Source organism: Perissodus microlepis, chromosome 5 (genome assembly GCF_051167445.1).
Source record: "Perissodus microlepis isolate ML-2025 ecotype Zambia chromosome 5, ASM5116744v1, whole genome shotgun sequence".
In the NCBI taxonomy this organism is placed as follows: Eukaryota; Metazoa; Chordata; class Actinopteri; order Cichliformes; family Cichlidae; genus Perissodus; species Perissodus microlepis.
Genome location: NC_140465.1, coordinates 30,930,832 through 30,953,825, shown reverse-complemented (window position 1 = coordinate 30,953,825; position 22,994 = coordinate 30,930,832). Strand labels below are relative to the sequence as shown.

The 22,994-nt window shown below is 39.0% G+C and overlaps 3 protein-coding genes across 10 annotated transcripts in view; 2 read left to right on the top strand and 1 right to left on the bottom strand.

The window, feature by feature from the left end:
* The window catches only part of slc12a5a (solute carrier family 12 member 5a), a 178,900-nt gene extending 171,767 nt beyond the window's left edge, over positions 1-7,133 (top strand). For all 4 annotated transcript variants that reach the window (XM_084929353.1, XM_084929354.1, XM_084929355.1 and 1 more), the window contains exon 26: positions 873-7,133. In XM_084929353.1, coding sequence (XP_084785479.1) covers positions 873-964 — 92 coding nt within the window. In that variant the 3' untranslated portion in view covers positions 965-7,133. The remainder of the gene's footprint in view (positions 1-872) is intronic.
* Positions 7,106-17,180, bottom strand: ncoa5 (nuclear receptor coactivator 5). Of its 5 annotated transcripts, XM_084929359.1 has the most exons (12): positions 17,068-17,180; positions 14,618-14,676; positions 13,066-13,321; positions 12,728-12,835; positions 11,966-12,029; positions 9,796-10,014; positions 9,598-9,719; positions 9,175-9,304; positions 8,800-9,002; positions 8,491-8,695; positions 8,221-8,312; positions 7,106-8,075 (listed from the first exon to the last, which is right to left on the bottom strand). In XM_084929359.1, the coding sequence occupies exons 3-12, from the start codon at positions 13,232-13,234 to the stop codon at positions 7,507-7,509; spliced, it is 1,881 nt and encodes a 626-aa protein (XP_084785485.1). In that variant the 5' UTR covers positions 13,235-13,321; positions 14,618-14,676; positions 17,068-17,180; the 3' UTR covers positions 7,106-7,506. The 5 variants fall into 5 exon arrangements, with proteins under 5 accessions (XP_084785485.1, XP_084785484.1, XP_084785486.1 ...); XM_084929358.1 differs by having other exon boundaries at positions 13,066-14,676; XM_084929360.1 differs by having other exon boundaries at positions 8,800-8,999; positions 13,066-14,676.
* Positions 17,181-17,769: 589 nt separating this feature from the next.
* Positions 17,770-22,957, top strand: LOC146387613 (F-actin-capping protein subunit alpha-1-like). Its single transcript, XM_084929363.1, has 10 exons — positions 17,770-17,899; positions 19,407-19,470; positions 19,562-19,613; positions 19,964-20,027; positions 20,167-20,373; positions 20,461-20,540; positions 20,680-20,758; positions 20,845-20,916; positions 21,008-21,070; positions 22,080-22,957. The coding sequence occupies exons 1-10, from the start codon at positions 17,864-17,866 to the stop codon at positions 22,218-22,220; spliced, it is 858 nt and encodes a 285-aa protein (XP_084785489.1). The 5' UTR covers positions 17,770-17,863; the 3' UTR covers positions 22,221-22,957.
* The last annotated feature ends 37 nt before the right edge of the window (positions 22,958-22,994 follow it).

Sequence of the window (22,994 nt, the reverse complement as noted above, 5' to 3'; positions counted from 1 at the left end):
GGTAGTGTCCTTGCTTTGTTTACAACAATTTAAGCCATGAAGTCCAAGGAAACTGCTTGTAGACCTTTGTCATAAAAGTCAGGAAATGGGTATAAAAGCTTTGGGTATTTTCAGTAGCACTGTAAATTCAGAAATAGGAAAATGGAAGAAGCCAGAAATCACTCCACCTAGATCTGATCATTCAGCCAAGCTTAGTACCAGACACAAAGGGTTTGGTCTAGGAGATAACAAAAAGCCCAGCAGTCACTCTAACAGAGCTTCAGAAGTCCTTTCTACAGATGGAAGAACCTGCCAGAAAGACCACAATGTCATGAGCACTTCATCATTTGGACCTTTTGGGTTCGAGCAGCTAGACAGAAGCGAGTCTGACAACCTACTTGAAGTTTGTCAAACTGCATTTAAAGCCCTCTGACAGCATTAGGAAAAAGCTCCTCTGACAAGTCAAAAAGCGAACTCTTTGAATAGCACCAAAATCTTTTTAGAAGCAAGACGACAGTCATCTTTTGGACAGTTTTTTTCAAAGCCCATCTCAATGAATATATGGAGCAAACTATGATATAACACGAGTACGGTGCTTTAGTGGCTGCAGAACAAATCTGTGACTTCTCTTCACAAAACAGACAGACAGCTGCTTACAGATGCTTTCCATCCAGTCCGTCAGAACCTAAACAAATGCCAGGAAGAAAGTGATAAACGTTCCAAGTGTAGATGCCCGAGGCCTGTAAAACTGTACCTCCGAAAAACCTGGTTTCAGGTTTTCGAGGTTTCATTTTCTCATTATAGGTCATTGAGTGTAAAGTGAGCATCACAGCGCAAAAGGGGAACATTGTGAAGTGAGTGTATGAGCTGTTTCCTTAATCATTCTCTCCCAGATATGGAGTTTCTTGAGGTCCTCACTGAGGGCCTGAACCGAGTCCTCCTAGTCCGTGGAGGTGGTCGCGAGGTCATCACTATCTACTCCTGAAAGAGCAAACCCCCTCCCCTCATTATCACCTCTCTCTCAGCCCTGCTCCTGTGTCACTCGTACCCAAACCCTCTCATCAATGCTGCACCATTATTATATCATTCTTACAGTTTATTTCTATGACATAGTCCTCTCACACTCAACCAAATAACCCAGCTCAGCTTCAGCACCTCTCCGCCAGCTCAAACCCCAGCAAACCAACAAGCAGTATTAAACACTAAGCTACTCTCACTCCAGGCAAAAAACCTGCTATAAATAGTATAGGCTCTAGACTGAATTAGATGCTATCAACATTTGTTCTTGGAGACGTTTTTTGCTTTGCAAGATTGAAGTCTGCTACAGAAACTCGCACTGAGTTGCAGTGACTCGGTCAGGAGGAGGTGGTGATGGGGTCTGCATGGGTTGTTAGCTGAGGTGTGAGCACACATGCATGTATGTGTCTCTTTGTTTTAATCTAGGTAGATTTTATTTATTTTTTTCCCCCGTTCGAACACAAATGTGGCATAGACACGGCTTCTCCACGGAGAGATCGAGAGCCAGCTGAAATGAGATCAATGTAGGATTGTCTATTCGGTTCCCTCGTGGTGATCGGACACTTCCCACAGCGTTCCAGCCTGCTGTCTACGATGTGAATAACCGTTCAAGGCAAAAGACACTTCTACCCACAGTCAGTGTCACCTGCTAGAGGACGTATGTATGAGTAATTCACAATGGCATTTGAAAAAAGTGAAATGGCATGTGGATCAGACTTGCAGTATTATCTTTAAATTGATGCTCCACTCGTTCTGTTGATTCCATCACCTACACTCCTTTCAGCTCATTTCTTAGTGGCTGTTCATCCCTGTGGCCACTGTTAGTGCCAAAAAATACAAGGCTAGCTTAGTTTGTCGAGATTGACCCACAATTAAACTGTGAATAGCAGAAGCCTGGTGTGACAGCAGAGTGGGGAGACATGACAAAGCCCCCTCTGAGGAGATTATCAGCGCCAGCACCCCTCGACCTCTCGTGTGGATCACTGTAAATAATGTACAAGCTCTGACGCGTTGTTCAGTATGAGTGTAGTATTTTTGTGACATACTAAAAAGATTCTAATGGAAAGGAAAAACAGAGACAGCTTAAAACAGCTGCTTTAAAAAAAAAAGGTTATTTATTTATTTATTTATTGGATTTATTTATTGGATGGCATAGGCTCCTTTCACTATGATAAGCGTCATTGTAACCTCGACAAAGCACTGCACCTGCACTGTCCACCACTGTGCGACGAGTGAAATTTTGATGATTTCATCAAGTTCATTAAGAAAAAAAAATACTAAATGTTATTTTTTCATGTAGAGAACAAATATGTATTTACGTTTATAGACTGAATTTACACATATTGATGAAATAGCTGTATATCATCTTGGCATTCATAGCTCTGCCACTGTTTTGCCAAACTTCAATACATTAAATGTGCCATATCGAAGTTTTTTCAGAGAAGTGGTAAACAAAATTCTGACAATTCAAGTTAGAGAGAACAAAGTGTCATTAAAAAAAAAAGGTAAAAGGAGGCGTCTACGGGAAACTAGCATGGTGATGACACTGTAGTTGGAATGTCACCCTATAGATAATTAAAGAATACATGTTCAGCCCTCCATAAAACGTCCAGCTGTTGTCGATATCTGCTCTTGCCGAGTTGAGGTTTTGAACATCTATTGGTTATTTGTTTATAGGGTCTAGCCTAAATAAATAGAGAGGACAATGGCTTCTGTAGCTACTCACTTTGTCCACAAGAATGAACTCTATGCAGTAGACTACTCTCCAGTGAGATTTTCTATCCTATTTGATTGGTTGTGAACAAATCATATTTACGTTTGAAGAAGAGTGCATTTTTGAAGGAATGTGCAATGGTTGAAATCTGGACTCACGTGATCACGTTATTTATTTTTTTACACATATATTTTGTATATGTAGATTTCGTAAGTCTTATAAAATCCAAAATCATCTCACTCTGACCAAGGACAGCTGTCACTTTACTTTGATTGCTCCTGTTTCTTTTCTTAAAGAAACTGTTTTTGGTCATTTGCACTTCTAGTAGAAATATACAGTAAATATAAATAAACATATATATATATAAAAATATATATATACAGTATATACGATATAGGGAAGCAAAACAAATTAGTTTCTAGAACTATTTACAAACAGTATTAAATGTTTTTAGTGTTGCTTGAATGTCGGACCATATGTTGTGAATGCTGCTAGTATCTATAGATTTATTTGTACTGTAAATAGAGATGAGATAAATCAACATTAAAGATATAGTAAAAAGGGTATAGACATACATATCAGCGGTGGTAGCGGTGGTTATCTAACAAGACACGGCTGTACCTGTACACATTTGGCCCGTGATCTCTCGACAGGGTTAGCTTTCTGTTTTATTAGAAAACTATACTGAATATCTTGATGCAATATTATAACTGAGGGCAAAACCGTCACCCTTTATTGTCTTTTCTAAAACATGCTCTCGAAATTACTATTTTTAATCCCCTGAGTAAAGCGAACCAGTTTTCGGGGAACACGTTTTCTGTTTAGCGCTTTTAAAGAAACCGAGTGGAATTGCCAAAACATTAAAACATGAATATTTGTTTTGAGACTTTTAAACACACCTACCTGTGACACCTGAAGACAAGTAGCCCACTCCTAGTTTCAAAGATTTCTCTGTGCCAAGTGATGAAGAATTTATTTATTATGCTTGTCACAAAAAAGGGGGGAGGGGGTTGTTTGACACTCACACCTGTTTTTGAAGAACATGGTTATTTTGGGATTGTCTCTACAACATTGCCTGCATCAACTGAGCCTTTTAAATTTATTCAAAAGAAAAGATATCTGATGTTTATTGGAGAAGTTTATTGGAAATAAATTTAGTTATGGAATTATAAATGTTTTATAATTGCTGTTTGCATGGTACCATGTGGCAATATTTGTTTTAGTGATTTTATATCGTGATGACTTACATGTTTTAAGGTGCAGAGTCAGAGTGGTGGAGAAAGGTGTCAAACATTCTCAATGAGTTTCCGATTTTGAGAACTCAGGAGTGTTGCCGCACAGTCGGCAGCATGGTTTAACATTGAAAATAAGTTTTTTTTGCAAAAAACTCAAACAAAAAACAAAAACAAAATAGGAAAAAGTATGAGTTCACTATATTGTTAATCGTTATATTTCAATCTCGCTCAAGTAGTCTTATGTAATGTGATAGAAGATTTTGAGTTTGCAAATAGACGAGCCTTGGGAATAGTCATTTCACATTTTTGTAAATATGAATATCACAAATCAAGGACACTGTAATCTGCTAGTGTTGTCTTTTGTTGTACACTGTTCTATCACTGTGGGCAAAGTCTTAGAGTTTTGTAAGATTATGTGCAATATTGTTCTCATATTGGTATTTTTTTCCCCATTTTGTCATAATTTCAGTTTATATAAATAACTGGAGATGTCAGCAGTCTCTTAAATTTTTAGAGTGTTTGTCACCAGGTCTTTTGGACCAGAAAAACCTAAAGTGTTTAACCAAAATGTGGCAGAGGCAGCACAGCACTTTATACTGAGGGGCACTCTGTGATAGAGGGGTCGGATGGCAAAAGAGCCAGCCCGCTCTGCACAGACTCTGTCCCACAGTGATCCCTGGTGGCACAAGAGTGTATTTATAGCCAGCTCTGGCGGTCTGACAGCTCAGACTAAAAAGAATAAATAAATATCATGAAATCCCATCATCTTGCTGCGGCTCCCAGCTGCAACAGTTCAGATTATTAATTTTGTTACATCTTATCATTTGAGCGTTTTCTTGGACATTTTTAGCATGCATCACTTTTTTCTTTCCTTTTTTTCCTTGCCAAACTTCTTTAAAAGAATAATAGTAACTGTTAAATTTCTAGTGCTTGTCACTCAATCTGTGAGGTGAGCCTTCCCAGAATTCCCCCTCAACCCCACTGCTCAGCCCTTCTGCCCCAGCTCCCTGGTCTCCCCCATCCCAACCACGAAAATCCACCCCAGCTCTGTATTTTAAATGTGACTGCAGTATAATTCTGAGAAATGATCAAAGAATATAAAACTCGCGCTTCCAAACCTGGTACAGGCTCTGCTTGGACAAGGTGCGATAGTCGATTTAAAAACCAGCACATCCCTCTCCCCCCTGAACTGATCCGTGATTTAGATCAGATCTTTCACCTGCACAACTGTAGCATGAGGCAAACTTGCCAGTGATCATTACCCAGTCTCCATCCTAAAATGGATATTAAGGGCTCTGAAACACATCTGTTACCGGGTTGAGGAGGCTGTTGTGTTAAGACACCAACAGAGAAGTACAAAACTAATCCCAGATTATTGCAGACGGGGGCACACAGTCTGTAGCTGAAATAAGATCCTACCCCCTCAATATTATCTTCACAGAAGCATCAGATGTGCCTGATATGGAAGGTAATGCAACAGCTGCACTTACATTTCACACAGTCGATCTCTCTGGGAGTCAGACGAGAAAAACTCAAGCGGCTATTCATGCAGTGCAAGCAGAGCCCCACTCCAGTTATGTTGTGTAACTCAGTGCATGCATGCAACTACCCTGAACAAGGTGTTTTGAAAATATATTGGGTGTTTGTGGTATAAAAGTATTTTGTTTATATCAGACACTTTTCTTTGTAGTAGTAGAATATTTTTCCTTAGCACTGGCCCATTGTATCCCAGGATGAATATTATTCTAGTATGAGATTCTATTTTTTATGGTAGATCTGTTGACATGGTCCTCTCATTGTGTCTAATAGCTGGAGATGAAGTGATTACCAAAGTATATTTCAGTTAACTACATAAATGAGTGTGAAAATGTGTGCTCCAGTGAATTAGATGAAGACACGTGCAAATTGTTTACCTTCTTATCAAAATTTGTAGCAAATGTCACTCCCCTGAGAATACTGTTTCAACAAGGTAAAACAAAGAACACTGGACGTGCCAAGGTATTATAGGAGACGCCTGCTAATTTTTATTTTTAAATGTTTGAAAAAGCAGTAAGTCTGCTGCCTGTCCAAAACTGGCGATGTACCTCTTTTCAGTCACCAGTTTTGGTTTTATTCAGTGTATTGTTAGAAGTATTTCCAACTACCAAAATGGATTTGCTATTTAGGCTTTCAAATGACCTTAAGAGGACAAGTTGTGCATTTTGGGAAGGGCACAGGTATTGGTTTATTGCATTTTGTGCAATAAACCAATTACGGCTTTATCAAAAGGTATATCCATCTACCAGCATCTCTGAAGCTCAAAACTAACATGCATCTAAGTTTGTGTGATCGCTACTTAGACCAAGGCTTAAAAACACATCATTTGTGAAAGGACTGTGTCTGGGCGTTAGTAAGTTGCTGGTCTTGACTAAGAAAGAGCAGAGTATGTAATCTGTCATTACAAACTTTGTTTTTTGTACAGTTTAAATAAGGGGTACACGCAAGTACTGAGCTTTAACAAATGCCCAGTTTCATTTGAACGATTCAGTTATTGGAGATTTGAGTCTTTCTGCTACGGACTCCCTTATCATTCAACTTTTATTTAATGGATATTTCCCAAAATGAATTATTCCTTAATAATTGAGGGCTTTAACAAAAAAAAAAAAAAAAAAAAAAAAAAAAAAAAGTAACCAGTACCATAACCCTGTCACTGTCCAGACACTGGATGTATACATCATACAAACAAAGACACAGCTGTATCAAATTCAACAATATTGAAACATTGTTTCATTCTGAACCGTTCACTACTTCCTTGATACCGTACCTAGTCTTATGGTAAAGCCGTAGTGTGTTCCTTTCAGTTCTGTGGGAGTGTGTTTGTGTGTACATGTGCACTTGTACCTGCTGGGGACGGGGGTGGTCATGGGCGAGGGTGGGAGGGGGCTACGTGTAAATAAAATACAGTTAGTGTGGAGGTGTTTATTTTTTTGTGTCAGTGCAAGTTAAATATTCTAAAACAAAAAAAAAAAAAAAAAAGACCTGTATTATTCTCTATTGTGGTTCATGGTACATTTAAAAGAAAAAATAAAGAGGAAAAAGTAGTTTTATCTTACATTTCAAATGCTTATCTCTATGGCTTCTGGCGATACCCGTTCCATTTTATAGATTTGTCAGCACAAAATGCAATAAACCAATACCATTTTATTACAGGAATTGTGTCCGAGTTTTTAATTATGTCTTGTTCTGTTCATGAAAAAAAAACAAAAAAAACAAAACAATGTTACAAATTAAAAGACTGTAAAACTATAAGACAATAGTTGGAAAAGAACTGAGAACTCCATCTGTAAGCAAAATGTACTTCATAACATTAACTCATAACGAGACTGAATAATTATTTTCTGGCAAACAGCTGCAAAAAAGTCTTCACATTTTATGAACAATGGAGGAAAAGAGATTAAAAGGTTTTACAAAAACATCCCTACAGTCTACTGATACTAAGCAAGAAAACTCACTGCACAGGAAAGTTTATGGCATCGGAGGGAAAAAAAATAAAATAAAAAAAATTCAGGGTTCTACAGCTTTTCAGTAGTGTCGGGGGTACATAGACACAGGTGGGGCCTGACCCATGCTGGGTGCTGGTCTTGGGGCTTGCTGCTGAGAGGCCCCACTACTCACCAGATGGTTGAGAGAGGGTCCACTCTGAATGAGTGTGTCCAGAGCTTTCTGGACACTCGGGTTGTCAAAATTGATGCCTGAAGCAGAGGGGGGGGGTCTCTGAACACTGGTGGCAACTGGCATTCGGCCTGGAGGGTTTGCGTACCCCTGAGATGCAGGTGCAGGAGGACCTGGCATTGGTGGGCGGGATGGGTTTTGGGAAGGAGACTGGCCAAGAGATCCATATGAGTGTGACTGTGAGGGTGCAGAGGGGAGGCCAGTAGTGCCTGTTAACTGCCCACTGCCACTGTTGAACAGACTGAGGATTTTAGCCTGCAGCTCCTGCTGGTGACTCGGATTAGCCGAGGTGCTTGAACCTGCTGACAGACTGAGATGACCCGACTGTGGGGGTGTGTGAGTAGATGAAGGAGGGAGTGCTGCAGCTGAAGAGGGAACTTCATGATGTACTGCTGGAGGAGGCCCAACATGGACTGGAGCTGTATGGAGACATATCAGTTATTTGCTTCTCTATAGAAATCATTGTATTCAACAGAAACGTCAATAACCATTTCCAGTCCACCAGTTCCTCTCATTTTTATGTGTATGTAAATGAAAAAAATTAAACCAAAGAGGTGGCATTACCTGCAAGGGGATCTGCTGTGCTTCGTACCAGCCGAGCTCTTTTGTCCTTCAGGTATGCAATCAGACTGTCCAACTCGTCGGGAGTCACAAATCTACCCAACAAAACAAGATTATTCTTTCAATACAGAGAAACTAAATATCATGTAGATTACTACAACACACCATCACTAACTGATGAAATGTTGCATTCCCCAAAGCCATGTTATTTCATTTTAAAGTCTCCATGTTTCAGGATACTTGTATAAAAGCATAAAGATTTAAACCAGCTACCTATTTTCAGCCAATAGTGTGATGTTAGTAAGTAAGGAGACGGGGTGGCTCTCTCGGTCAGGCTCTCTGAGTAACACATCATCTGCCATCTTCGCAGCCTTTCTGGCTATCTCCTCACGTTCTTTTTCACGGTTTTCGATTTTGTAGGTGTCATAGTTGTGGGCAACCAGCATCATGGCGTCCTGCATGGGCATGTTTCGATGCTCTGTAAGAATAAATGCAAGAAATGCAACCAAACAAAATAAGATTCTGACACTTCTGAATTATCTGAAACGTTCCAAAAAACACGTTAATATCATCTTGAATTACCTTGAGGTGTGCCAAACAGGATATTGACAGTGCAGGAGCGATGCACCTGGTGTTGTTGGGTTATGATGATGGCAAAAGGAGTACGAGCTCGGCCTACATCCTCCAGTGCTTGAGTTAGAGACACTTCTGTGTTGAGGAAGATCAAATCCACCACCATTCCCAAGTCACGGACCTTCCGCCCAACCGTCTCAGCATACTCCCTACAGTTGGTTTTAAAGCACAAGTACAGAAGCACACGCGCACACACACACACACACACACACACACAGAGGAGCAGTATGAAATGAAAACATTCCATGTACTTTGAATATTTAGAGAGATGTTTCTGGTCCAGTATCAGTTTTTCTTCCTATAAACAACAGACTGTGGACATACTTTTGGGCTTTGTTGACAACAATTACAGAGCAGTCGACAGGGCGGTCAGCGTCATGACGTCGCTGGAGTTCTTCATAGTACTGCCGATACAGTTCATTACGCCGGCGTTCTTCTGGTCGTAGGCGCTCCTCTACAGGTAACGAGAGGTGGGAGTGATTTCAAAATAATGTCAGTTTAAATTTGTATCCATTTGAATTTAATTATGCAGAAATCCTGGTACTTTATATTCTTAGTGCTTTCAATTGTAAACCCAATATTACCAAAAAAAAAAAAAAAAAAAAAAAAAAGTCTCAAGATACTAGAGGAAAATCATGAGAATTAAACCCAAACATGAGAAAAGAAAAAAAAAAAAAATCAATTAAAATTCAGAGTATTCAAACAAACCATTCCTAAACTATACCCTGTACACTGAAGACAACATACCTTCTGGCTCACGACGTCCATTCCAGGGATCTCCATAAGGATCCCTGTAGGTCTCGTCCTTCCTCCTGAAATAATCTTCTGCACCACTGCCACTACGGTAGTATCTGTCATACTCGCTTCTGCTGTATGGGAAAAATTTCAGGTTCAAACAAAAGCTTAACCACTAAAGACTCAATCAGTGGATGGTTTGTCAGTCACCTGTAAGCAGAATCCCGTGGGTCACCTCTGATGTCCTTGTCTCTGCTCTCTGAGCTACGGTACCGGTAATCAGGGTCACGAGAGTGGCCACCTGGTCGAGGCTCCCGGGAGTCCCTCCCATCACGGCTGTCCCGAGGCTCACGTCCGTCACGCCCATAAACAGGTGAGCGAGACCGAGGTCGGGGCTCTTTGCTGTCCCCGTAGGTGCTGTAAGGGGCCCTGAGAAAAATGTTATCCATTAGTGCAGGTTAAGAGTTGAAGCTGCCTTTGAAATATTAGAAAACAGGAATGCCTGTCCTTAGCAGATGAGGACAGGTCAATGGGCTGGTAATGTAAAACTTGTAAAATACATCTGTACTTTTTTTTTTTTTTTTTTTTTTTTTTTTAAACATTTGAATAAGAGCAAATAAACAAACAAAAAGTTTTTTCCCCCCTTTGTTTTCTTTCTTCTTCAGACCACATGCACAAATTCAATCCGGTAAGTGATTCCGATAATTCTTAGCAGCAAGTTTTCAAAAATGTTCTGTGATCTACAAACACACAACTACCAACCGAACATTTAATGTTTATTGACCACAAATCCAGCTCTGAATAAAACAAACTTTTTGAAGGTGGTTTTATTTTGCACATACAGCGCAATAGGCTCACAGGCTGTTCATTCTTCCAGAAGTTGAATTTCCATACTATAAATGAGGTTGCAAGAATGCCAGAGACCAAGTAAAGATGTTTCAAGTAAAATGATATAATATTCTGAAATAGCATGACATACCAGTTTTATTTGAGTCAGATTAAAGTATTATCCTAACCCCTTGTGATTTGACAGTTTCTCTCGTTAAAAAAAAATAAATAAATTTATACATCAAATAAATAGTATAGTTAAGCAAATGTTTGCTTATTACCATGTAAAACGTAACTTTCATTAAGGCTCAACTCCGAAGCGGTTCACAAACAAAATAAGACAAAACTACCAAAACACGAAGCACATTTAGCGATTCTTTGTATCGCCACACAATGATACCCTGCCTACTTTTCTATTCCCTAACATTTAAATTTTCCCTGGTCCACAAAAAATTAAATAAATAACGCAGTGTTACACTTACTCTATTTACACTGAAGTAATATAAAATTCCAGCAGCTAAGTGTTGTACAGAATTTAAAAAAAAACCAAAACAAAAAACTACTGCATATTCTGTCCAAGGTACAGTGAAACACTTTACTTACAATATGACGAGATAGAAAGATGAGAAGAGTTTCCTTTAAGTGGATCAGATGAAATGCAAGACTTACAGCAAGTCAACATGGAGGAAGTCTAAAAGATAAACTTTCACACTGACCTTTAGTGGGCTCAGTAGTTACTTATCTTAACAATTCACAATAGGCAACTAAATCTAAATACGCAGAAACCCAGTGCCCAGTGGAGATTGACCATAACCTGCTGCTTTTGAAATAAGCTTCTCTGATGTGTAGGATGCTCTGTAGCATGTACTGAGTCATAATCTGTATGGTGATCACTGAGCTGGTTAAAGGAATACATAACAAAGCTTAAACTAAAAATACAAGACCATACCGGCAATTATGGGGGTTTTTTGTATTATTTTTTTTGTATTTTTTGTATTTTTTTTTTTTTTTTTTTTTAAATACAAAAAGGTACTCTATGGAGTTTTGACCACTAACAACCTGCAGCTGTGGTTTTGAGAATAGGTCAACATGGTTTGTATTTTGTGCAGACATCAGCTGATCAGCTTTAGATCATCAGATACATACGCCTAATTAAAAATGTTGTAAAATATTAATGATAAAAATATTGTTGTGAGGCACAGACCTTCCTACAGGATATGAAACATGAGAAAGTGACACACGATAGTCCTATCGTCACGCAAAGAACACCAGTGCTGAAAAAGAGCCACGACGTGAAGAATGTTTGAGACAAAGACACTTAAATTACATCCATATGTCTCTATTCTTTATTTCAACACATCAGTAAACTTTTAACTTTGGTTGAAATACTGAATCCGCCATAAACAAATCCGTCTAATGGTGCAGTAGCATCCATAAAGCGAACTTCTTCACTGGTGGAAATTACAGGTGAGGATATAGTTAAATACTTTATTTTTTTAAACCAACAACTGTGGCGATGGTAGTTCTTCACACTCATTTCGCGTTACTTTACCTTCGTGGAGGGCTCTGCTGGGATTGAGGTTTAGCTTGCCGTCGCTCCACTGCCATATTTACATCTGAAAATAAATCAATCCAAACGTTGAACACAACAGTGACATGGAGATCTGCTAATGATGTTCACGCAAAAAATGGAAGTGGCTGCGTCACCGTCCAAATGAAACAGAGTGCCAGGATCCAAATTTTAAAATCCAAAAAGGACGGAAGTTCAAAATGCAGAAGATTCTGTCGCCCAATCTGTCAAATTGAGTTTGAGATGAACCCAAAATGATGGACGTCTTTTCTCCGGGTCAAAATTTGCAAGAAACTAGCAGAGCTTGAATGTATTAGATTTTCAAGTTCAAATTTGGGCTTCAGAAACTCCCCAAACCAAAAGGTGACACATCTGAATCCGCGTTGAAATATCGTACACAACAGCATTGCCAGAATTTAAAAATGCATGTTTGCCTTTATTGTTGATTTGCAAGTTCAAAAAGGAAAAGAAGAAGAGGAGAAAAAAAAAAAAAAAAAAAAAAAAAAAAAGCACCGTGCGTTTGTGGTTGATCAGACTCTAAACGTAGGGGTAATTTAAAAAAATAAATAGATAAATAAAATATTTTATTCCTAAATTCAGACAAATAATTATGCCATTCAATTTTTTTTTTTTTTTTTTTATTAGCACATAACCTGACCTTATTCTTTCATTAGCTTGTTTTTTTGGAACACAAATAATAACTCCTTCAGCCATACAATCACATCACTTGCAGTTAAGGCTTACCTATTTTATAACCTTTATATATTCGACCTTTTTGGGCCGCCTTTGCAGCTTCGGCTTCCTCAATGCGTTCAAATTGTACAAATCCGAACCCACGAAACATGGATACGCCTGGAAGAGGAATATTTTAAGTGCACAACCTTAGGACAATTCTGAAGAGCCATTTTTGATCAAAATACCCATTTAATCCCTTTTAAATATATATAAATTAGAACATTCTTGAATTTCATGCGAACTTGTCTGTAATTTTAACTAGTCAAAAATATTTCACGACTTTTAGGGACAACCTCCCTAATGCATACTGTCGTCATGTCATTAAAACTTGCATTGTGTTTACTGACCGACTACCTTCCCGTATGGGCTGAACAGGTCTTCCAAATCCTTCTTTTCCATGTCGGAGGTCGGCAAATTCCCAACAAAAATCCTCCTCTCCAAATCTCTAGGATCATTACTGCTGCAGGAGCGCGAATAGCGCCCTGGTGATAGGCTGCGACTCCTTCGGCGAGACATGATTAGATCCCAAGTTCACCGGTTTGTATCTTCGTGCGTCTCAAATGCTTGAACAGGTTTGGTTTGTTCACTTAAGAGATCAAATTCCTTGGAAGGATAAAAGGTCAGACAGAGCATCAAAAAGAGTTCAATCTTCAAATCCAAATTAAACTGGAAATGTACCGATAAATCATAAACCACTCCAAAATATTTACATAAATTTATAATTTTCTAATTTAATTAACCTGTTGTGCAACAGGTTAATACACAAAAGGAAAAAAGTTGCACTGCAAGTGATATTTTTTTCCTTTTTAATAAATGTTGATTTTTTTTCCCCCCCCGCACCATGGTAGCTTGTGCTGAAATGAAAATGTTCTCATCTCCCCATAAAATGGATTTTGGATAAAATTTTGTTTGAAATAACCGTTTATTGGATATATACGCTTAATGAAGAAGAAAACTAGAACGTGTAAAAACAAATACATTAAATCCGTTTAAATGGCACAAGTTATGCCAGAATTTGACTGAGACGTGCAGAATGAATTAAGGTTTCTTCTTGTAAAATGTGCAATGACCCTTTTCATCTTCACTGCGTGCAGACTTTATTATTAGTGCAAAATAAATGAGTTTTCCACAAAGAAATGGCAGCAGAAGAAAATGAGACCACACTAGAAAAGCAGGACTAATCAGTGATGAAAATTCCACAAATAATGTAGGAGAAAATAAGCCGCAATTCCCACGGTGGTGTAAAGAGAAAAACTTAAAATCACTGACTATACCACTGATTGTTTCCCCTCTTTAAATTTATTTTATTTTTTTAATTTAATAAGTAATGTTCAATAACACACTTCTCTTGATCCAAAACGCAAAGTTCTCGACATCGTACCCCAGCGAAATCCGAAACTGTCCTTGGTGGTTGTATAGCGAGAGAGAGAAATGACAGACACCGGTGTCTGATGTTCAGGATTCAGAGTGAGATATACTCTAGTTATAGTTGACGAGTGAAATAGTTTAGAAGGTTCATGGTGCAAATTTAAAGTCACACCATCCGAGAAAAATAAGCCCCATTGGGTCTCACAACAGTCCTTTGTGAAATAAATGCAGTCCTCTTCTCTTGAAATAACGCCGTCTTGAAGAAAATCAGATTAGCTGAAATGAAATCACGTTCCTGTGGTCACTCTGAAAATGCCAAAACCTAAAACGCCGCAATTTTCTTAAAAGTCCTTAGGAGAAATGTGCGTTTTATGTGCCTTAAATAACGCAATATAAAATTACTTAAGGACAATAGAACCGCAAGAGGTTTTTCAGTCTCAAGATACATACAGCAGAAAGACCAGAGAGTTTCATTGCATTTATGCTTGAAGGAATTTGCATAAACCTTTCAGGAAGCAGCTCCTTACATACCTTAACTTGAACCTGGATGGCCTGGATTCAGCATCCACTGAATTTAGGAACTAGTGTGTCTGGAAAAGAAAAAAAAAACAAAAACCACAATAAGCTTATGAAAGTAATCAATTGAAATGCTCTAAAATAGTCTCAAACTGCCTTTCAGAAAATTATTGAATAAATCCATTCACAATAACAACTCTCCACACCAGCCTGAATTTCCCATGGCAGAAATTCAAGTTGCTGGAAACATTCCTCCTAGATTTTGGTTCACATTGACATGATAACATCACTGTGTTGCTGTAGATTTGTCAGCTGCAGATCCTCAATGCAAACCTCATCATTCACCACATTCCAAAGGTGCCCTATTGGACTGAGATCTGGTAATTGTGGAGGCCAAGAGCACAGTGTCAACAACAACAACATTGTTCATGTTCTCAGGTAGGTCCGGGTGGCTAAACAATGTTCAGACGATATCAAAGAACATGTGCCAAGAAAATATCCTGCCAAAAATATCACACCAGCCTGAACCACTGATACATGTCAGGCCATTTTCATACTTTTATATGTTAGTTACAGCAAATTCAGAACACCAGACTAATCAAACCAGGCAATGTTTTACTAATCTATTTCCTGACCAATATTAGTGACCCTGTGTAAACTGTAGTCTCAGTTTTCCGTTCTTAGCTGGCAGGCATGGCACTTGGTGTGGTCTTCTGTTGCTGTAGCCCATCTGCACCAAGGTTTGAGATTTTGTGTAGAGCAGGGCGATATGACCAAAAATATTTATCATGATATACATTTGAAAATTTGCAATAACGATATAACTGACGATATAATTGACACTAGACAAAATACTTTACAACTCCACAACTTTATTAGTGCAAAAAAAACCCATCAATGTATTTTCACTTAAACAAGCAGATGTTTTTTTATGTGCATTAAAGTTATATAAAAATTTTACAGTGCAAATTCCTTGCTGACAGTTTAACCAAAAGGCATTTCCAGTGGAAATTGGCCGACATATCCTCAGCATAACCATGTATAATATCCACAAAATTTAAAAAGAGGTTATACACACACACAATACGGTAATATTATGTTGAAGCACAGTACGTATCACTCCGCGAGGCTCCTGCCTAATATAGCCGTAATGCTCGGACAATCCATCAAGCTGTGCGGGTTCGTAGCTTAGCAAAGTCGTACTAAAACATTTGACAGATTTTCGAGCGCCGTGTACGACATAAAATCGTTTCGAGGTCAGTAAACACAACCAGAATTCATACATAAGGCACACGGGATTATAAGGGGCACTGTCGATTTTCAGAAAAATCAAAGGATTGGGTTTAAGTGTGCCGTATTTTCCAAACAACACGGTAATAACGACGGCCCGCTAGCATGCCCTACCAAAAATAGTGCTTTGTTGTGTATCTGACGGACGAAAGCTAAACCAGTTCCACACCACTGAAGTTGCAGCATTTTTACAAACCAATTCTGGTTCATCCGTTTCATTTAAGGATCCGCGTTCGCTCTTCTCATTCTGCGTCGCCGCCATGTGCGTGTGTAAACCTAGGCACTGCGCATGCGCGTTTTACCCATATTCTATCGCGATATTTCATTTTCCTATCGTTGCCCAAAATTACACCGGTATTACCGTGAACGGTATGATATAGCCCAGCCCTAATTTTGTGCGATCAAAGATGCGCTTTTGCTTACGTTGGTTGTAACAAATAGTTACTTGACTTAATATTGCCTTCAGTTCAAACCGGTTTGGCCACTGTCCTATGATTACAAACAAGTCATTGTAAGTATTAAAAATAAGCTGCTTCTAGGAACAAACACATAATATTTAAGAAACCTCAAAAAAGCCAATTAGCTGTAAGTACTTCACGTGCCTTGATTTAACGGGAAAAAAATAAATGAACAAAATTTGAAGCATGTTTGTAAATGAGACATAATCTCAATTGGATCATCTGTATAAATGAAGGTTAAACAAAATAACTGAATGACCAGCAAAGCAAAGTAACACATTCAAATGCCAGTCAAGTGTATCACCTCTCACCAAACGCCTTTTTAGCAACAAATTCGACCGCGGCTCGTAATGTTACTTTCGATTCGGACTCTTCGCCAAAGCTTTCCGGCCACCTCATAAATAACGATTTACACGATACAACACTAGCTATGTAATCCAAAAATAGACTCGTTACACTGCTCATAAAACTAAGTCGGTTAACATTAAAAGCAATGCTCTCATACACCGCCATTCCGAGAGACGTTATTGGTTACGTGGTTACGGAGTAGCTACATGGAGCTAGGTTAATGTCGGCGGTTAGCTTCTTAACGCTACCTTGACCAGGGACGTTAAAACCAAACAGATAGGTTCACAGTTACGCCTGCAAATGCTTTACGATCCACGGTTCGCTGCAAGCAATGCGATAGCAAGAACGACAGGGCGACAATGTACTTACCTTCAAAGTCTATTTCGTGTCAATTTTCAGCCACCCAGCGTCACGATCAACCACTATCCGCTCACAATGCTGCGCTTCTTCTTCACTTTATTTACGGCAACTGGCCCTGATATCTTCTTCTACCCCTTGTGTGGATGTAACTACCATTTCATTTAGCCTATATATCGCCACCTATTGGCTAAAAATAAAATACGTGCAGTATGCCCTTCGAATCAGTAAAACGAATTAGACCTTTAGAGCCTGAACCATTAAAAATAATTACCAGAAAAATATACGTTTTTTTAAAATGGAGTATTTTTTTAACCCTCTAACAAATTATATAAAGGGAATTAAATAATAATTTGCATATATGCGTTGTAATTTGTATTGTATTTTCTAAACCAGTCTCTCTTTTTTTTGCAATGTTTTGCTTAATTAATAAAAATAATTAGTTCACGCTATTTTGACTCAGTATAGTTTAGCGGCTTCAGATGACTGGAAGGTAGCAAGGTTGCCAGGTTGAGATGTTGTCCCCTCAGTTTGTACGTAAAAATAAACAAAGCATTATAATCCCTGAATTTCGGCATTTTATAATATGTAATGTACTTCATGTTAATTTCCAAAATGTATGAGGATATGCTAAGATTATAATTATCGTCTAAATCTACACATTCGTGCTCACGGCAGCGTGAACGTTGTTGTTTTACCGGCTCGCGCAGACGGTTTCCTGGACTGGGCGGTCGTTGTGTTGGGAGGAGTCAGTCCCACATACCTGGCAACATTCACCGTCGCTTTGTTAACGCTTCGTTGAGCCAAGATGGCAGATTTCGAAGAGCTCAGCGATGAAGAGAAGGTATTGCTATATTAATAATCCTCACAATAACAACGGTTTAGCTCTAACCTTTGTCGTGAACAATTGCAGACCTCGGAGGGATCTCTAAAGTCGCGTATGAATTTACCAATAGGGCTATGGTAGGTGTTTGTTGGGTGCTAGCTAAACCTAGGCAGGGCTGTATTTGACAGCTCGGAGCTGAAGCTGTTATGTTCTTATACATAGAGTAACTTAACTAAATTACTCGTTTTAAATAGCAGCCATATTCAGCGTACGGCTAACGTCGATTGCTGATTTTGCTCTTAACTTTGCAGTGGTTGGCAACTGTTAAATCGAAGGAAGTCCAGCTACTTCCTGCATTTACACCAAGGATAATGACAGAGCATCGATAGCAAAACACCACCCACACCCTATTCACTTTCACGTTTAGCTTCCTCAACCGGTTTTGATATCGTCGGACGTTAAAGCTTGACCCACACAAATGAGTTTGTGGGTATTTTATGCACTGAAGACCTGGTTTAGAAACGCATAAGGAGGGTAGGTCTTCTGCCTCCCTGCAGTGTTACTGAGCCTTGCAGTGACTGGTGTTGCTGTCTGTATCATGCTGCAACATGTTGTAAAATAGCGCATTGCATTCCTGAAGCTGGTATCTGGCCAGGAGCTTAACTATTTAAGTATTGTTTCAGTGAATCTTTCAAAATAAGATTAATAGGTTGGTGTGATATCTACACTAAAATAATACATTAACTTTTCTGAAGAGTCTGCGTAAATAGTGTATTCATTTGCGTTTGAAATACACGATGGAGAAGCTGAGTCTGAGAGAGTGCTGTATGCTCTGAATGCCACAATGCCTGCACCACTCTTAAACTGGGTTATTCATTGTAATGTCCTTCTGCCCTTTCAGCAGGACAGCCCAATTGTAGGTCAGTGCCAGCTGCAGCCCGAAGGCTTTAATAATCCTGTCTGCCTGACAGATAGCATCACTGGCAAAATCATACTACAATGTGATAGTGACGTCATAGGTTTAGTAAAGGGATACAGTGAAGGTGGCAAATTTGTGATTTTAAAAAAGGGAACTTGTAACCTCTATAGAGAACAACTTAACTTCAGATTTTACAATGAGCTGCCTGGTATAAATGTACAACTTGCGGTCCTCATTGGGTATTACTTTATGAGAGCATAGTATCTGCCTCAGTCACTTCGTTCTAGGGCTTTGACACCACATGCTTGCACATACATACTGGGTGGCTGCAAAGAAAAGCCCTTGGGTGACATGTACTGCCATCTAAGGAGTGGCAGAAATAGAGCTAACCAGCCTCTGGCCAAGAAAGTTTGCCCAGTACTCTCTGCTTCACTCTAGTGGTTATTTTGCAGGTGTTAATCTGTTCATATAAATCACCTACTATATCTGTATCTTTATAAAAATGGATACTGTAGCAAGACTAAATAACACCAAAGTTTCTTAGAGATCAAGTGCAGATTCCCATTGATGATGTGGTACTCATCAACACATCTTATTTATTTCCAGGTCCGTATCGCAGCTAATTTTGTGATGCATGCTCCTCCAGGAGAGTTCAATGAAGTTTTCAACGGTAAACCCCGGTTACACCTTGTGTACTAACTGCAACCCATGTGCAAAGAAAAATGTGTTTATGGTTGTCTTCTACTACTTGTTGTTCTCAGATGTGCGACTCCTTCTCAACAATGATAATCTCCTCAGAGAGGGTGCAGCTCAGTAAGTTTCCTTCTTTAGCTTCTTTCTTTTGTTTTCTTTTCCTTTTCTGTTTTCTTTTTTTAAAGGGAACCAATTATTACTCTACTCTCCTCCATTATTTGGAACATGGTCAATGTTCCAAATAATGAGATGCAGTCCAAAGCTTAATCAGGCTTCAGACTGTAGTAACTGCTGCATTTCAGACATTGTTTGCTACACGTGGTTCTCCATGATGTCATTAAGATCTGCTATTCTTTACATTGTCAAAAAGGGCCAAGTATCAGATCACGTAGCACTACTCTAGAGTCTAAGAATAACAACAATGTTATAGATATGGATGCAGCTTATGGTTATATTGTCTTTTGTTATAGTGCCTTTGCCCAGTACAACATGGATCAGTTCACCCGTGCCAAAATTGATGGATGTGAAGATCCGGCAAGTTTTGGCCTTTTTTTTTTTTTTTTAAGCGTTCAAATAAGTTACTATTATTATTGAATCTACAATTTAATTTATCTTAGGATGCTTGAATGAACTCCCATGGTAACAGCGGGTTTCTCTGTCTGGTCCCCTGCAGGTTCTGATAACAGAGCATGGAGACCTGGGTAATGGCCGTTTCTTTGACCCCCACAACAAGATCTCCTTCAAGTTTGACCACCTGAGGAAGGAGGCCAGCGATCCTCAGCCCCATCAGGGCGAGGCAGCCCTTAGCTCATGGAGAGATGCTTGTGACTCTGCTATTAGGGCATATGTCAAGGAGCACTACCCCAGTGGAGTCTCCACCGTAAGATCGCTCCCTCTCTCATTGCACTATGGCTGTCATGTTGAGTTTAAGCATAATAAGTCACCCACTCCTGGTTATTTGTTTCAGGTTTATGGGAAGACAATTGATGGCCAGAAGACCATTATCGCTTGTATCGAGGGCCATCAATATGAGCCTAAAAACTTCTGGTAAGTTGAGAAAGGATAATGATCTCTTTCTAAATGTCCTTATCAGATTTTCCCAAAGAATTATGTTGATGTAGTGTATTCGTAATGATGCATTTAGGATCGTCTTTCAAGCATAGCCTTCTCCGTTTTCCTTGCCTAGGAACGGTCGCTGCCGATCTGAGTGGAAGTTCAGTGTCTCACAGCCTACAGCACAGGTTGCCGGAGTCTTGAAAATACAGGTATGTTAAGTTTTTATTTGCTGGAATTTAAGAATATTCTTGATATTAGTTTTGTCTCAATGTTGTATTTCCTCTCCTTACCACAGGTACATTATTATGAGGATGGAAATGTACAGCTGGTCAGCCATAAAGATGTACAGAAATCACTGACTGTGTCTGTAAGTGTTGCTCTATGTCTGTGGGCTAAAGTTTAAGAACATGTTGATTTTATTTGGATCTGTTTAACTCATGTACGTTTATTTTTGGCAGAACGAGAGCCAGACTGCAAAGGAGTTAGTAAAAATTATTGAAGATGCAGAAAATGAGTACCAGGTATGTGGAAATTGCCTAAATTTGAGAGAAAAATAATAATAAAGCCACAGAAGAGCTGTGGCAAGTTGTATAAAATGTACTTCCTACTGGCTAAGATCCTCGACAAGCTGTGCACATATGTACAAAGAACAATAGGTGATCTTTAAAAGGGGAAGACTGATTGCAACACACTTTTTTTTTTTTATTTCCTAGTTGGTAAGTGAAGCTACTAATGGCATTATTTTTGTAAGCACTCTTGGCTGACAAATGACCATTGCAAGATTTTTATATATTTACACCATAGTGTTATAAAATAAGTGACAAAAGGTGTCCCGTTAAATAGTTGGAAATCAGAATCATTAATTAAATAATTACATCTATTTTCAGGTGTTGAGTGAACATTGTAAAATAAAATAAAATAAAACGCATGTTTATTATTAACTGGAACTGACAGCTATTTCCAAGGACTGTATCAGGATATATACATAACGTCACTGTTTAGGCAACTGTTTTCCATCTTTTAAAAAAAAGCTTCAAAAGGCACCAGCAGCGCAAACAAACTGTAATTAGTGGAGGTGACGTCTAGCAGACAGCAACGGGCTGTAGCTGTCTCTGTCAGCACACCTGTTAGCCAAAGCATTCGAGCTCTGTAACTTTAAACGTCAACTGTGTTTAATTTTTTGACTGAGATATAGAAAGAAGTTCACCCACAGCACAGTTGCTATGACATGCGAGAATCTCTGTAGAGACCAGAACCTTTTCTAACTATAAACATGCTTTTCAATTCAGGTTTATACATATGTATATCACAACAACAGTCACCTCAAGGTGATTTATACTGCAAGGCAGAACTCACAATCGGGTAATCCCCTAGGAGCAAAGCGCTTTGCAACAGTGGGAAGGAAAAACTCCTTTTTCACAGGAGGATACCTCTGGCAGAACCAGGCAGGCAGCCATCTGCCGTGATTATAGGGAGACAGGGCAGAACACACATGCACACTTTTTAATGCTGCTAATTTTAACATTTCAGGTGGCCATCAGTGAGAACTATCAGACCATGTCAGACACCACATTCAAAGCCTTACGTCGCCAACTCCCAGTCACCCGGACCAAGATTGACTGGAACAAGATCCTGAGCTACAAGATTGGCAAGGAGATGCAGAATGCTTAGAGGAGAGGGTCCGCTGGGGTTACAACAAACTGATTGGGAAACTGGTAGCTGCGCAAACATGTGTGATGCAACCTAATGTACTGTATGTCCTTCCAGAGAATTACAGTTTTTGTTCAGCACTAAGAGGGAATGCCTTTATTTTAAAATTACATTGAGTGGTCTAACTGTTGCTCATTTGTAAACTTTTTTTAAACTAATAATGCCTTTAGTGACACTGTGAAAGTTTGGCTGGTCTCTGCCATTCAAATTCTCACAAATACGATGTACACAGAGTGGCTCTGGTCCCTCAGTGTTTCAAACAGACACATGGCCTCCAGAAAGCTCCTTGATTTTCATGTAGCAACTTACACTTTCTATATAGCTAGAGTCCTCTAAGAGCTTCCTTACCTCTATAGTTTTCTTTTTCTTTTTTTAAACAGAGGGAAACTATTATATGCAGTTTGAAATGTTACCCAACTGGAGAATATAGCATTCCTTTGGTTGTAGCCAGCAGGAATACTAAAGTACATCTTTTCTTGTCCCATTCCTAGACACGGTCTTTTACCTGTCAAAGCTTAGCTCTTCTATTTCTCTCAGGTACTGAGAGATGACTTGAGTGATATTACTTTCCCCTGGCATGATAAAGTATTGGTGTCCTCTTGCCAGCTGTTTGCCTTTAGCTCCTGCTATATTTTTTTATACAAACTGTAAGTACATTTATTATTCATGAAATTAAAACATTGCACAAAACATTTTAAGCACTTGTCATATATTTGTTTTGGGTTTTTTTTTTAA